The sequence below is a fragment of the Gadus macrocephalus genome, chromosome 20 (genome assembly GCF_031168955.1).
Source record: "Gadus macrocephalus chromosome 20, ASM3116895v1".
In the NCBI taxonomy this organism is placed as follows: Eukaryota; Metazoa; Chordata; class Actinopteri; order Gadiformes; family Gadidae; genus Gadus; species Gadus macrocephalus.
The window spans coordinates 14,290,502-14,305,913 of NC_082401.1; the positions used below are offsets into that span (position 1 = coordinate 14,290,502).

Here is a 15,412-nt window from a genome sequence, read left to right on the forward strand (position 1 = left end):
TTGTCTGCTCCGAGTCATAATTAATACCGTTTAACAAGAGTTTCATTTAGGCGTGAAATCTCTTTTCCGGGGAATTGAACATTGATTTATTCCGTAGAGGACATAGTTGGTGCTGATGTGGGATACCTGATGAAAAAAAAAAAAAATGAATATCCGTCCGTATTTTTAAAGATGTTTTCTCGGTAATAACATTGAAAATGGGGCAAAAAAATATTTAAAATCTGTATCACTCAATTACCGCATCGGTTTCTTTTTTAGACATTTTAATGAAAGGCTTATACGTGTGACTTTATACAGGTAAACATTTATATATTTTAGCAAAGAAATAAAAAGATTAACTCAGTTTCTTTTTTTGAAAAAGCTGTTTTTACATACATATCCACAAAGTGCGTCGAAATGAAACTCCCTGATGTCAGGTTCACCAAACACGAATAAAACAAGCAGAACATCGACATGGAAAAGAACACATAGTCAGCCGTCATGTACAAGAAGCCACTCACATTGTCCCACCGACTCGCCAAACAGGTTTGGCGACCACCCTGCAGAGCCCTCTCACTGAAAGACCCATATCACTGCAGACCCATATCACTGCAAGACCCCATCTCACTGCAAGACCAATATTATTGCAGACCCCTCTCACTGCAAACTCCTATCACTGCAGACCATCACCCTGTCTTCAGACACCCGCAGGCCTTTAGCTCTGCATTTCCACAGATGGTTTCAGCGCAGTATAATATTCGGTATTCAAGGTGAACAGAAATGTTTTTTTTTATGATTTTGCAAAACGCCTCCTGCAATATTTTTTTTCTCGATTATCGTCTTTTCAAACAGACCCGTTTTTCAATGCTGTGCAGATTCAATTCTGGATTAGGTTCGGTAAAGGGGGGTGGGGGGGTCACCTCACTAGGGCTCGTCGTGGGGCGACTGGTCCTTAATGGTGATCCGGGGGTGGACCCCCTCTAAGATGAGTTCGGGGGACCCGGACCGCGGGGTCTCCAGGTTACTCGTGTCGGTGTCACTGTCGCTCCCCTTTTTGCTCCCTCCGCCGCCGGCCGTGTGCGTTTTGATGTGCTTGCTCAGGTGGTCGCTCCGCATGAAGCGCTTGTTGCACACGGGGCACGCGAAGCGCTTCTCGCCGGTGTGCGTGCGCAGGTGTCTCTGCAGCTCGTCGGAGCGCGTGAACCGCTTCCCGCAGAACAGCCAGTTGCACACGAAAGGCCGCTCGCCCGTGTGCCACCGCAAGTGCGCCTTCAGGTGCGACGTCTTACCGTACACCTTCCCGCACCCGGGGATGTGGCAGCTGTGGAGTCCCTTTCTCCGGAGGCTCGCCCCGGCGGGGCCCAGCCGCTCGGCCTCCTGGCAGTTGGGACAGTCACACGTCGCCCGCCCCGAGTACCTCCGGGAGGACCGCGAGGAGCTGCTTATTCCAGAGCTGGCGCCAGAAATCATCGCGTTGGCGGCGGACGCGTCCGTGTAGGCGGGGATGACCGTCTTGAAGCCCTCCTGGGTGAGCAGGTGCTGGCCGGTGGACAGCAGGTGGGACGCGGAGGGGCTGATGCCCGTGGAGCTGAACGCCGAGTGGGTGAGCGTGCTGAAGTCCGGGTTGTAGCCGCTGAGCTGCGAGTGGATGGCCTGGGGCGTGCCGGAGTGCAGGGACGTCTGCAGTGAGCTCGCCTGGTTCTGGACGTCCAGCCATGATCCCGGGTTGGTGTGCACGTCCCACCACGAGGACGCGCCGTTCGTCACGTCGCCGGAGATGGTCGAGTGGAAGCCCGACTTGTACCACGATTCGTACGGGTGCGCCATGCCGACCCTCGGGTAAAGTGTCTCGGCCGACGCGTGGACCTTGGAGATGAAGGCCGACTGTCCCGACTCTTGAGACGCGACGCCCGCCGCCGAGTTGGAGAACAGGCCGCTGTAGTCGGTGGAGAACGCGGAGGAGGTGGGCGAGGTGGAGGCCAGGCAGAACGCGCTGTTGCCCGAGCCTCCGGACGGGGGTAGTCCTGTGGACGCGCGGCTGGTGGCCACCGCGAACCCGGGGAGACTGGAGCCTAAGTTGCAGCTGGAGGAAGACCGTTTCCACGGATGAAATCCACCCTTTGAGAACGCGCTGGAGTCGGGTAAAGCGGTCAGAGGACTGGTGTTGCCAATTTTGTTGCAGGTTGCCGCCAGCATCGCTAGTGGGGTAGTTCCGAAACGTGGCTCTTCCTGGAGTGAGAGAAGGAGAGTTAACTTAATGAAGCCGCCCCCCCCACACACACACACACACACACACACACACACACACACACACACACACACACACACACACACACACACACACACACACACACACACACACACACACACACACACACACACACACACACACACACACACACACACACACACACACACACACACACACGGCGCGGAAGTGGCGCGGAAACTTGGTTTTGCGTAATGGAGGACGTGTAGTTTAAAGGCGCCTTTTGCGCGAATCGAAGCGATTGTTTTTTTTGTTTTATTTTTTTTTAGCTTTAGTGTATGCTATATATATTTGTCTTCTTCTGATAGGGCCAACACCGCTTTCGGTTTATGTCGCAATGAAGGCTGTTTTTGCAATAAAGTCATAAGTCATTTTCAGATTAGTAAATATATATTATAGGCCTAATGAAATTCCCCATCAAATTCTTATTATTTACTAAATGTGATTGTAGCAGAAGGATGGCTCAGAAGTTTGGCAAAGTTTTTTCAGGCTTAAGTGCAAAACATTGCATTTACAAAAGTTATTGTTAAGTTGCATATTGATCACATAGAAGCACATAAATATATAATTAATTCCGCTTGATTACCACAAAAAAATGAATAATTCCAGAGAAAGCTGTTCACTAATATAACACGTTTGTTTCCGCTCTATTGGAATGCATTGGCCTGTAAACAACCACAACTTCCTTCACAGGATATAAACACAAAACCCCACCGCTTCACACACACACACACACACACACACACACACACACACACACACACACACACACACACACACACACACACACACACACACACAAGTATAACACACTCTTACCCCGAGTATAGACGTAGCCATATCCAGAGTCTGTACTGCGGTGAAGTTGCCTACAATGCTGTGTACGTTTCCAACCACTCCGGCGGCGTTTTAACTCGAGTCCCACTATTCCTCTCCCGGCTGCAGCGCCACTCCACCTAGTTGTAGAGAGCGTCTTCTTTGAAGTACAGCTTGCGGCCGTGCACAGCCAATCAGCGGGCGGCGTTCCCGGCTGGGCCCAGGGCGAGCCAATCAGCGGACAGACCGCGGAGGGGAGCCGCCCCAAAGCCTCACGTCAATCATCTGTTGGGGCAGCACCGCTCTGACTGTCAAGTGAGATGAGATTTTGTATTTTTTAAATACGTTTTATAATTCTGCTGTCCGGAATCAATGTCTGCTTTCATTCTAGACACGAGTCCAGGTGAGCCGGGCCCAAGCAGGTAAGAGTTGTAATAATATTTGTGTGTCGGTGTTGCGTGTTTGATGCTGGATCTGTTTGCTCCAACTCCAGTGGAAATGATGTTTCGAGTATGAATTTAAATCATGAACGTGGAATCACAATTTGAAGAGGAAAAAAAACAGGCATGGCATTTTCAGGGAAATGTGGTTGTATTAAATGTGGCATTCAGTGAGAACGAATACTGGTTTCAGAAGTTATGACAGAAGTGGCGTGAAACCGTTTCCCACTCCTCGGGTTGTTTGTCCTATGTTGCATTAGGCAGCGTTTTAAATTGGCCCCAGCTGTTTTCAGCTTCATGGCGAGGCGCTGACTAGCTGCCGTCAAGAAAAACAACTTTAACCGGATACATTGCAATCATTTGATGTTGAATTAAAACGGCAGCTGCGTTTAAATGAACGGGGCACATATTAAATGTCAGGGCGCTCAGAATTGGTGCGCTTCTTTCTGCCCTTGCGTCAGGCGTGCGCTCCAGAGCGTCAGACGCGCTCTCACACGCGCGGTTCATGAGAATTAACAACCCGGTTTATTATAAGAGCGCATCCCTGCGTGCAGTTGAATGTTGTGTTATTTTTGTTTTAAATAGCAATAATTTAACACTCAAAAGTTGTGGAATTGGACGGATCTCAAACGGATACAGCTGTGTTACTATAATATTATCCACTTGTCGTTTTGTGTCTTAATAGTTTATTTTGAAGGAAATGCCATCCAATTCCAAAGGGAAAACCATCTCATTCTGGGTGAAAAGCGGAATAAACAGAATGTTTATCGCGACTGGATGAAAGATTAATTAATTCTGAGACGTATTTTATAGGAGTGATTCTATCATTTACTCCCAGCTTTACTGTCTCGGATATCTGCTTCCGTGGACTCAGTGGGAATTAGACAACATGCTAATTGGCTTGTTAATGCACGCAGCGATAATGCATCTATATAAAATTGACCTGCTCTAACGTTTGTCGCCAACCCTTTAAAAGTTAAAGCAATTTCCAGGACAGAAAATATCCACGGTGTAAGCATTAGAGTTTTTAAAACGAGCAAATAATCCGCCATTATGGTGCTTGAATGCTGCAGTCATTGCAAGAGCAATTTCACTAAAGCCTCCTTTTTTTCTTTTAAATCCCCACCTTCAGAGAGGAGAGAATAAAAAACAATTTTATCAAATACTGGACGCGGCCAAGGAAATTGATTCATTTTAGCAATCATGGCAATTTAGTGGAGTGCTATTAACAGTAGGCTATTAAATGTCCGTTCTGCATAAACAACGGTGATTGTTGCAAACGAAGTGAAAATAATTTGACTGCTTAAAAAAGAAAGAATGCAACGCGTGAGGACAGTTTTTCTTATACTCTTGAAAACGTATTTATTCATTTATGTGTCAAAAAAAAAGAGCTGTTAACTATTTTATTTTATTTAAAATGAAGAATAATTATAAGTTAGTGTTTTTCCAATTTTGCATTTAAACTTGCAAGAACTCCTTTTAATCGGTTTAAAGAACAACACAGTATGTCACTGAAAAAAATGTGTAGGCCTATAAAGGGTAAATAATTGGTACATTTCTATTAAGGGCTATTTAAGCACATTAGTGTAATATATATTTTCCCCCACGAATCTCATTTAGTATTTCTATTTTTTGTTTTTGGAAAATATGTGTGGCTGAATATGATCGTCGCTTGTCATTGAAATGAGAATTTTCTGTTGAATCTATAATTCCGAGCCCCATTTGTGAGCACTTTTCTGTGGCAATTAGGTGGCTATTACGAGCCATTAGATTGATCAATGTACCTTAAACAATAGGAATGATTTATTTTGTCGGACAAAACGCTCTGCATCTATTGTGATGAGTTTAAGTGATGGTACATCCATCAAGCGTTGAGCAACAAAAGATAAATGATTAATTCAGACCTATTCATTTAGGCTCTTACTTCAAAGGTAGCCCTTTTGGCTTTAGGTCCACATTATTGGATCCTCATCTCATGTTCAACAAGACGACTTAAGGACGAATCTCTGCATACGAGTCCCCCATTTGCGTTTATTTGACAGCAGTATTTGAAGACAATTAACTATATGGTTAGTTGTTGTATCCATGGAGTCTATATTTCTGTCTACAAATTTTGATGAATATTATATTAAATATATTTTGCTAAGCTAGCTGTTCCTTTGTTATCTTGGAAGTAAAAAAATAAATATTAATTGAATTTACCCTTGTATCCCAAAGAGTGTGTTTTAGATGAGGTTTTATATATTACATACATTATTTTATTTATTTTGGTTAATTAAAGGATTTGGTTTAGACATTTTCAATCCTTAAATGCTAAAGGGATGCATTGTAATGCTAATTACCCTTAGGTATTAATATTTGAAAAGTGTTGAAAATAATATAATAATATCTGTTTTGGGGTCTCAATGAATTAATGAAGCATTGAGTAGAAAAAGTAGAATGTAAATTCCCCAAACACACCAAAAGTAAGTTTGTCCGCATAGGACAGAACTGGACAGAATCTAAGTTTCGGCCAGATGTGGAACATAGGTTTGGTTTCCAGGCTCAGTGACAACTTTCATTTCGAGCGAAACGCAGGGTCTATTTTAGGAGCGGCGAGTGGACGCGCTGGAGCGTGGTCCAAGGCGAGACATGGAAGAGTTTCTAAAGATCGCAATTATTAAAAGGATCCTTCTTTCCACTCACACCAACCAGGCAATCTTTGGGGTTGCAGACAGATCTCAGATACTTTTTTTAACAAAACGCCCCAGAAGAAGGTGTGTTCTGTCAGGGTATCGCTTCATCTTTGACCATGTGCATATCTGGTGGGTTACATAACATGCAAGTGCAAGCATCACCCCATTATCTTTATCTGGGTGTAGGGGGGGTGTTTGAGGACAGAGACCACCACCACCACCACTACTGATTGGGAGGTTTGGCAGCTCTTTGAGGGGAGGAATGGGAGGCCTTCCTAATGTGGGGTAAGTAATCCCGTCTGAACACCTCCTCCGGACGCTGTGTCCGTGAACCACATGCGTGTGACAACTGACATTCAACACATCTGACGACCGCTGCACTGCGCCATGTAGTGTAGTAGTTCTGTCGTTGCGTGTTCACGTTTCCCCCAAAGAAACGCACACATGTGTGCAGGTGAAATGCATGTAGAATGTATACAGGGGATAGGGCACGCTCAATGCTTGTGTGGTATTTTGGACATTGTCTCTGGTTTGCACGGACGCGAGTTTATTTGTTTACGTGTTTACCCGGTGTAGGGACAGGTGGACTCAAACATCACTGCATGCTCAGTGGTTTTATCATAATGGAAAGATGGTTTCTCTGCAACCATGTGTGTCTTCACTCACTTCGCCCATGTTGTCTCCCCTGTGATCACACTCTCTCCATTCAGCACATGATGTAGTATATTACTATATTATATACAGTGTACATAGGTATATTATATACTTACTTTAAGTCACTAATGGTGAGTGGGACACATCTCTATTGGTTATCGCTTCATTAGTCGTTACTCTTGGTGAATGTGTGAAGCTAGTGAGCTACACAACTGTCCCACTCTAGGTTGTGTTCAACCTGCTGCTTTCAATGTAAAGATTTAAAGATCTGTAAACAAATGTCAGAATATGTTTTGCATGTCGTACATAACTTGCACTCTAGACTGCAGTGTGATTGATATTATGATCCTGGTGATATAGTTGTTTCTTCTCCTAAATGAACACGTCTGTCACATGTAAACAGTGTGAGAAGATTTACTGCATTGCTCAGTGGAACAGTGTCTTCAGCCTTCAACCGACACCTCTTCATCTTTGCATATTTCTGATGTTTTCTGCTAAAAAAAAAGAACACTGTAGATGCCCGTATAGATCTTAAAAGCCATCCTCAGCGACCAGGAGGTGTTTGAGAGGGAGTGACGATAGCACCATACATATCGTCTCCCGGAGTCACCATAAGCCCTTAGACGTCTGCACCTTCGCAACCCCCCGTTTGTTGTAATGGGAGGCACACATCTGTCAGGGTCAAGATATCAGAAAGTAACTGCCAAGTGCACTTGAGATAGTCTGACAGGTTGTTTCTTTTATATCATCTGCCATGAGTTGTCTTTGCCTTAGCCCTACTCCTGGGCTGTGGAACAATTTGCAGTTGTGGGGCCAATTCTAGGTTCCATGACTTAATTCATTACATTCGTTTACACAGTCCGAGGGTCGAGCATGCTCTTCAGTGGTCCCTTTAAGACACAGAGATGTGAATGTAATTGTCTCTTAGTGACAATCCCCTTGTCCCGTCAAAGTCCTCTCGGATAGATCTTTTTTTTTTTCTTTAATTGACTTGTCAGATGCAGACAATAAACCAGGCAACAACGACGCAGGCAGAGAAATGGCCAGTCCAGCGAACTCGATCATGCATCGAGTGTCCACCATTCATTTCACGTTGTCCCTGGCCGTTTAGCCATTGTTGGAAATAGAAAAATCTATTCTCCATAGGGCCAGATTTCAAAAAAAAAAAGGCTACTGTTTTCTCTCAAATAGCCATTCTTTGTTGTTGTTGTTGGTGCTCCTTCAACTTCTCGGCATAATATAAAGATCAATCTCCTTGTTTTTTTTGTGCGATGAAATATTCTTGTTTCTGTTCAAAGAATATAGAAGATGTAAAGTTGAAAACTGTCCCACCCAATTACTGTCACTCTCCTTTTCGCTACTTTTCTAGAGAGAAATATCCTCTGTTGGAACCAGAATATTTCAAGGGGAGGGCAACCAGCGAACCAACGATTCAATAGAGGCTTTGCGCAAGCTGTATATATTTCTGTTCGTCTGATTATACAGAAAGCAGCCACAGTTATATAAACAAATATTCCCTGAACACATAGAAGCTGTGCGTTCAATTGCGTTAAATGTGTGCATAGCAATACAATGTCCAGCATTATTTGATTGACAGAAGTCAGGGCCAATGAAAATAGGGGGCAGGGCAATGGGATGTAAAGGGGTGCTGGTACCACCCCAGTATTGATGCCTTTTAATCATGCATGCTTTATTTTTTCTATAAACGCATAGCAGAATGAAATCTCTGATCCGCTACACTTTAAGTGAGCCTTTTCCTACGGACATGTAAACCACCAACGCTGGCTGGATCTCTGTCCATTCTCCTCTTTAATCTCATTCCCATTATTTCCCCACTATTCTACAAAGATATTGTGACCTTTGAACCCTGGGCTGAAAAGAGATTTGACAACTGTTTTGGTCCGATAAATACCTGTGCTATAATGAGGATAGCGGCGTTCATGGAGACGGACCACCAGAAATATTGAACACCTTATGAATACCGGATTTCCACGTGCCTAGCTGTTCTGTCATATTTTACACTTAGAGCTACATTATGACTGTGTGATGGTGATGCGCAGTGTGCAAGCTAGACTATTCTAGGTGTAGGTATATGTGTCTATACGTATGCCTATATTCATTGTAAAGTAAAGGTTTATCATTCAACACCTACATCTGTTGTATTATTTACAATCTGATTCATAGAGAGAACAACAAGGTTTGTATTCTGCGACAAATAGAAAAACCTCTTATTCAATTGTCTATCGTGGTTTGCTTTCATGTGAGCATTAACTCACCTTTTACTAAACACTATACACTTGCTGTCTGATACCCCTCTGATAACTAAGCATTAGTCTGTGGGTTATCTGCCTTTGTTCCGGCAAACAAACACATACATGCGGCAAGTAGACATGGTGCGTTTGTGCATCTGCTCCAACGTGCTATGAAACCTATACCTACTGTGCGATACGGACCAATTGGGGGCATGTAAACAGTGGATTCTAGGCAACCATTTTGAAGGGGGGAAGCCAGCACAATCAGTGCCTCGGAGAAACAATGATGCTTTGTATAGGGAAATAATGCATGCGCCAATCTTAGACAATTTCACTCTTGTAGATCCTGTCAGCCAATCATTTTAAAGTGAAGCACCAGGTGAAGGAACAGAGATGGAAAGTCTTAGATTATAGTAAACTGCCTGGCTATTATTACATTTTGAATCATTGTGTTGCCTGTATATGTACCCTGAAAAAGCTTTCCCTGTTCCCAACATGACACAGCATTTGGCCCCGCACGTTCAGCCGTTTAGGTCAGAAATATAATTTGCCCTCCGAGTACAATTGATCCATTATGGGATTATCTGACCCGGTAAGTGTGTTTAGGATTATTTCATGCGCACTTTCGACTCAAAAGATCAATTGTTCGGTATAATTGACTCACTTACTTCACGTATAGAAAAAAAAAAAGAGATTCTCAATGTGTATTATAATTCACAGAGGTTATTCTCTTGGCGGTAATCCAGTATTGGGTGGACGGCTGGAACATAACAATGTGTTCGGGAGGGACTGACATGGCTGCTGTTTTTTATTTTTCAGGAAGTCAACCTTCTTCAACCGCCCTGACAAAGAGTCAAGCGGCAGCAGAACATTTCCCCTTCTGCACCATTGACCCAAATGAAAGCAGAGTGCCCATTCCTCATGAACGCTGTGATTTCCTCTGCCAATTCCGCGGGGCTGCCAGGTATGGGGTCCCACCATTCACACATTATTCACACTCAGGTTTGTTTTGGTGGCGACAGGTCATAAAACGACTGCAGCGGCGGGGATTGTGAAGGCAGACAACAGGGCAGGACAGCTCGTCGATGTCTGTGTTATGGCGGCTTTTCTTCCGTGCTTTTAGGTAATGGAGAAAACACTATTGTTTGCATATTAATGGCCGATTTTCCCGCGTCCTTATTGATGTTCGAGCTGTTTTTCTCTGTGCTTTCTGCCTGTTTTCTGTCTGCAATCAGTCCTGATGGGAATTGAAGACCGTTTGGGTTTTGTGTGCTGTAGGTTTCTTGTCCGTTGGCTGTAGATTGTCTGTAGCTACTGTCAGTGGTTAACGGCGCACCCACTTCTCATTCCTGTGTGTCTCATCGTCTGGACAATAAAGACGTCTGAGTCTTCAGTGACTCAGAAGGCTTGCCTTTATGATCGCTATTCCACAGAAAAGTCAAGCAAATGTATTGATATTGTCATTATATTAGTATATAGATACATTCATTCATTCATACATACATACATACATACATACATACATACATACATACATACATACATTCATTCATTCATTCATTCATTCATTCATTCATTCATTGTTAATCAGAGCTTGCCTTTATGATCGCTATTCCACAGAAGGGTCAAACAATGTACTGATATTGTCATTATATTATCTACATATATATATGTATATATATTAATTCATACATTCATTCATTAATTCATACATACATTCCTTTATTCATTCATTCCTTCATCAGAACATTGTGACTCACTACATTATAAATCCAAAGAAGGGTCAAACACTGTATTGATATTGTCATTATATACATGCATACATTCATTCACTCATACATACACACATACAGGTACTTACATTAATTGATTCATTCATTCATACATTCTTATGACATCCTTTTGTTGTGTTGCAGCAAAGAGGGGCCGGCTTCAGTGTGGGGGACATCATTGCCTCCCCCCCCCCCCCCCCACCCTCCAGCCTGGTGAAGACGCTCCAGCCCAGGCCTTAGCCAAGGCCCCCCCCCTCCCACCTCAGTTCATGCAGAATCTTCCATACGACGCGTGAGTCCCTCTGATGGAGTCCAATCAATTACGTGTTTTTTGACAGGATCCCAAATCACCACGTTATTATCCACACCAAATCGTCTTGAGTTAGCGTGCCAGTCGGTCTGCGGTTCATTGTTTGGGGCAGAAGAAAGATCATTCTTATGTGACCCAAGCAAGGATCAGCTGACAGCCTTGAGCGGCGACGCCGGAATCAAACCACACATTCCCACTGGGGCTCCTCTCCCTGAACGGGAATCACAGAGAGGGGGGGAAAGCATTCGGTCCGCGGCTGATTTGGTCTTCACACAATCAGTAGCTATTCTGAGGTTAGCAAAATAAAAGTACACAGTTGAGCGGCTCCGACGCAAGTTCCTGTAATTTGATTCCAAATGGCACATTTGATTATGCTGGTGGCACAACAAAGGATAAATAAAAGAGCCTAAGACCGGCCCCCTGTCTATCATCTCTGTGATATTTATCTAAAGTACAGGCCACCGGCACTGTTTTTAGATGGTTTAAAAACGCTAAAAATCACTTATTTTGATACCGGCCAGGGACACGGATATGTTTTTCGCAGAAAGGTATTCCAGTGAAGTACCTCCTGTCCACAAATGGCCGATAGTCCTTTGTCCGTCTCGAAATAGTTTGTCGTTCCTTTTGTCGTCTACTTTTTCTTCCACGGCTTTACCGTAATAATTCAAATTGCGGACCCTACAATATTGAGTCGGAACGGTTCTTTGAGAAACAGCATAATGTGTTTTTCTGATTGTATGCATTTTTGACTTCCCTATTACGTGAAGAGCTCTGATTAGCCCATGGCTTGTGACAGAGTGCAGAGTGGCCAAATCAACAGGGTTAAAATACGGACCATTATCCTATATTGTTAGCCAGTCCTCGCCGCTTGCTGGACTGTGTGAGTGCGTTACTCTGACTGCAGGGCCATTTTCTGCACATCTTTTGAACCGGCTGCCCGAGAGACTGCATGGGGGCGGTGGGGGGGGGGGTTATGTTGTCGGAGATCGCAGGGGTGGTGACTGCGTGGTTCCAGATCAAGTAATGTCAACAATCTCCAAGACATAGCAAGTAATGATTTGAAAGAGAGCACAAGGAAAACGGCAGGATGCTATATGTAAATAGTGGCGATTAGACGCAGCGTTTCATATTCACATCGCAGGAGGATTCTCTTTGCCCTTTGGGTTTTGATTTGTGTTTGTGTTTTGCGTTTCAATCCCCCAGCCTCTCTTCTCCTTGCCACAGTGCCTCGGTTGGCAGGCCTGTTGACAAGACATGTCGTGCATACTTAAAACACGAAAAACATTCCCTTTTAATCCTTCAGAAGTGCAACACTACATGCAAGGGCCTCACACCGAGCCAGTCCTTTTGTCTCTGCTCGTTGCAAAACAGTCCCGACTCCCACATGCAAGAGGAAGTGCGACGGGAACGTCTTGTGCGTTTAACAACTATCTGTTTTGACATCCCATTGTGTTTTCCCCCGCTAGCTAGCTCCGTAGAGGCCTCAGTGGCACGTCTCACATGTTAACCATTACACATAGCTGGTTTTGTTATGCAATTATACAGATGGCTTTATCTGGTGGAAGGCTGCGCCTGCTTGCATATTCAAGTCGCTTGTTTATATTGCTTGATTATATGGTCGGGTTGGAATCCACGTTTAGTTGTGTTTTGATGTTATGGTTTGTTCCTCGTCCACGGCGGGCACGTTTGTGTCTAGAATGGACACAAACAGTGCAGGGTGACTCTGCGGTGGGGGGGACCACTGTGCGTGTTGTGATTGGTGGAGCGTGGCGGGACAAGCACAGACAGTACGAGTTGTTGACACAAAAAACACATCCAGACACAAAAACAACACTGGTGAGCTGTTAAAATGTCGAAAGGTAACGAGGGAAGGCGATCCAGAAACACTACGTCATCGACATCAGTTGTGGTTTACACATAGCTAGAATGGAAAAAAAAAAAAAGAAGCTGATGTGTACATACTTGCTTTAGTAGAATAATATGATATTCCATATTTGTGCGGTAGACATGTTGGTGCCAGCCATGTTGGTGCCAGCCTCCCTCAAACTAGGCTTTCTGCTGGATTTTGAGTCAGCCTTCGTTGCTCAATTCTGCCAGTCGTGTGCTCGTGATGGATCCTTCTTTCACCCTCTAATAGCTTTGTAAGGCCTGTGTAAACATTGGATTCGCTTTCAGCGAAACCCTTCCAACAAACTATTAACAAGACATCGCATCCTGAAAGCTGATTCCGTGCAGTTCAATTCAAAAGTTGAATCCCTGACTACGCAACCAGTAGAGTTCTGCTGGTGTCTTTTTTTTTCCCAGCACATCAGCCTCAAAACAAGGCAAGATGTAACACAACGGACGTGACACAACATGTGCCCACATAAAGTGCACCGCAGTGCTCTGTGGGAGTTATCCGCGGGCTCCTAGCGCTCTCCTTCCACCAGCTCTGCCCAGACTGCAGACCCACGTGGCCCCTCGCTCTGTGAAGAGGAGACAGTCCTGTTCCACTTCAGCTGGTCCCCTTGTCTCCTTGTCTCCCCTGTGGAAAGACTGCCAGCTCCCCTGGCCTCGCTCCCAGGCCGTTCCTGGAGGCTGCGTTTTCCTTTCCAGCAATTAGATGTATTGATGGTTTTGCAGCATCTAATTGCAACAAATAGGTCGTTCGTTTCCCCGGTATACAGATTTATTTACAGTCCGGTTAAAGAGACACTTTTGTGTTTGTGTGTGTGCATGTGTCTTTCCCGCTCTCTCTCTTGCGCGCTCTCGCTCACAATCTCTCCCTCTCTCTCTCTCTCTCTCTCGCTCTCGCTCTGTCTCTGTCTCTCTCCCTCCCTCGCTCTCTCTTGCTCTCTTCTATATGTGTTTCACTGGTTCTTCATATGCATACTCTGCAAATGTAGATGCTTTGACTGATTCAGATTTAAAAAAAACGCATCTTAGGAATTTGTATACTCTATATATACTGCGATATGTACACTATGTATGTATAGTATACTATAATAAACGTGCTATATGTATACTATATGACATCAGACTAGAGGTGGACTTTTCTCATTCTTTCAAAATGGACAGATTGATTCATGTATTTACTCTATCGTAGTTGGATTAGTTGATTGTACCATGTACAAACATGATGACACACATTCACAAAACTGGTTCGGATTACATTCTGAAACAAGATTTATTGAAAGTGTGTTTCCCGAGATGCGTTGAAGAAAAAGCAGTTTGGGTATAGCATTACTTCATACTACCTAATAACACAGCAGCACACGGTTGCATCCTACTATATCATTATGCATTATATGACTTTGAAACATCCCTCATCGCCAACATCCACACCTGAAGAACACCGAACTGTACGAGGCGTGTCAAACAAAGAGGACGTTTATGAACCGCCCGTCTTGTCGATGACGTTCATGGCTCCGCGGAGCCTGACGCGAAGCCTCTCAGAATATACGACTGGTGCATGGTTAAATATGGATCGTTTAACGACAGCTCTGAATGTGAATGTACAGCTTGGCTCGTGGTTTTAGTCGTGTGCCCGTGCCACTCGATCCGTCGGTTGTACGTGCTACCGAACCAGAGGGCCGTCGGAGGTAACACCGCCCTGTGTACACACGCACCTGCGATGCTTCTGCATTTATACAACTCGTTTTTTACAAGCTAATGCAACATAAAAACCTCACACATACATACCGTCCATATCGTTTGAGCATGTCTGCCGCGGGGGGGGGGGGGGGGGGGGCATGGGGGGGGCATGGGGGGGGCAGCCCTCCCTCCCTCCCTCCTCCCTCCTCCTCCTCCCGTATGTTTGTGGGCAGTGGTGAGGCGCTGTCAGAGCGATTTTAAATGAGCACTTTGATTTGGCGACAATGAAGAGTTTTTGTCAGCCTCCACTCATCCCGTGTGATTAGAGTAAAATGTCTGATCCATCTTGACTCGAGATCGCCGCAGCTCCAGATAACATGCTCCGTGATTGAAGGTCGAAATATTTTGAATTCTAATGGGTGCTGCAAGATGAATTGCTTGAAATAGACTGTAGAATCCTCCTGCTTTTCCTCCTCCTCCTCCTCCTCCTCCTCCTCCTCCTCCACACCCCCGCCCTCTCCCCCACCTCTCCCCCCGGCCCTCCCTCCCCCCCCCCCCCCCCCCCCCCCAATCTCCCCCGCATCCCTGTCCGCTGTGAAAAGAACCATTGGGAACAGCCAGGCCTGGTGATCATAGAATTATTGGATGGTGATTCTAAACCCCTCAAAGAGG

At 44.9% G+C, this 15,412-nt stretch overlaps 1 protein-coding gene and 1 long non-coding RNA gene across 3 annotated transcripts in view; one reads left to right on the plus strand and one right to left on the minus strand.

Annotated features, from left to right (window-relative positions):
* Nucleotides 1-246: 246 nt before the first annotated feature.
* Nucleotides 247-3,208, minus strand: sp9 (sp9 transcription factor). The gene is made up of 2 exons (XM_060040474.1): nt 3,068-3,208; nt 247-2,208 (listed from the first exon to the last, which is right to left on the minus strand). Exons 1-2 carry the CDS (start codon nt 3,086-3,088, stop codon nt 904-906), a joined length of 1,326 nt encoding a protein of 441 aa, XP_059896457.1. The 5' UTR covers nt 3,089-3,208; the 3' UTR covers nt 247-903.
* LOC132448919 (uncharacterized) overlaps nt 3,208-15,412 on the plus strand; it is a 25,236-nt gene continuing 13,031 nt past the window's right edge. The window contains exons 1-4 of one of the 2 annotated variants that reach the window (XR_009523452.1): nt 3,208-3,486; nt 6,199-6,260; nt 6,366-6,464; nt 9,905-10,049. This is a non-coding gene — a long non-coding RNA (uncharacterized LOC132448919). The remainder of the gene's footprint in view (nt 3,487-6,198; nt 6,261-6,365; nt 6,465-9,904; nt 10,050-15,412) is intronic. The other variant, XR_009523453.1, reaches the window with a different exon arrangement.

Excerpts from the sequence above, each read along its gene's own strand:
- sp9 (XM_060040474.1), bottom strand. The coding sequence starts at position 3,088 with ATGGCTACGTCTATACTCGGG. Across the intron at positions 2,209-3,067 it reads TGGCTACGTCTATACTCGGG|GAAGAGCCACGTTTCGGAAC; the intron begins GTAAGAGTGTGT and ends CTCTCACTCCAG.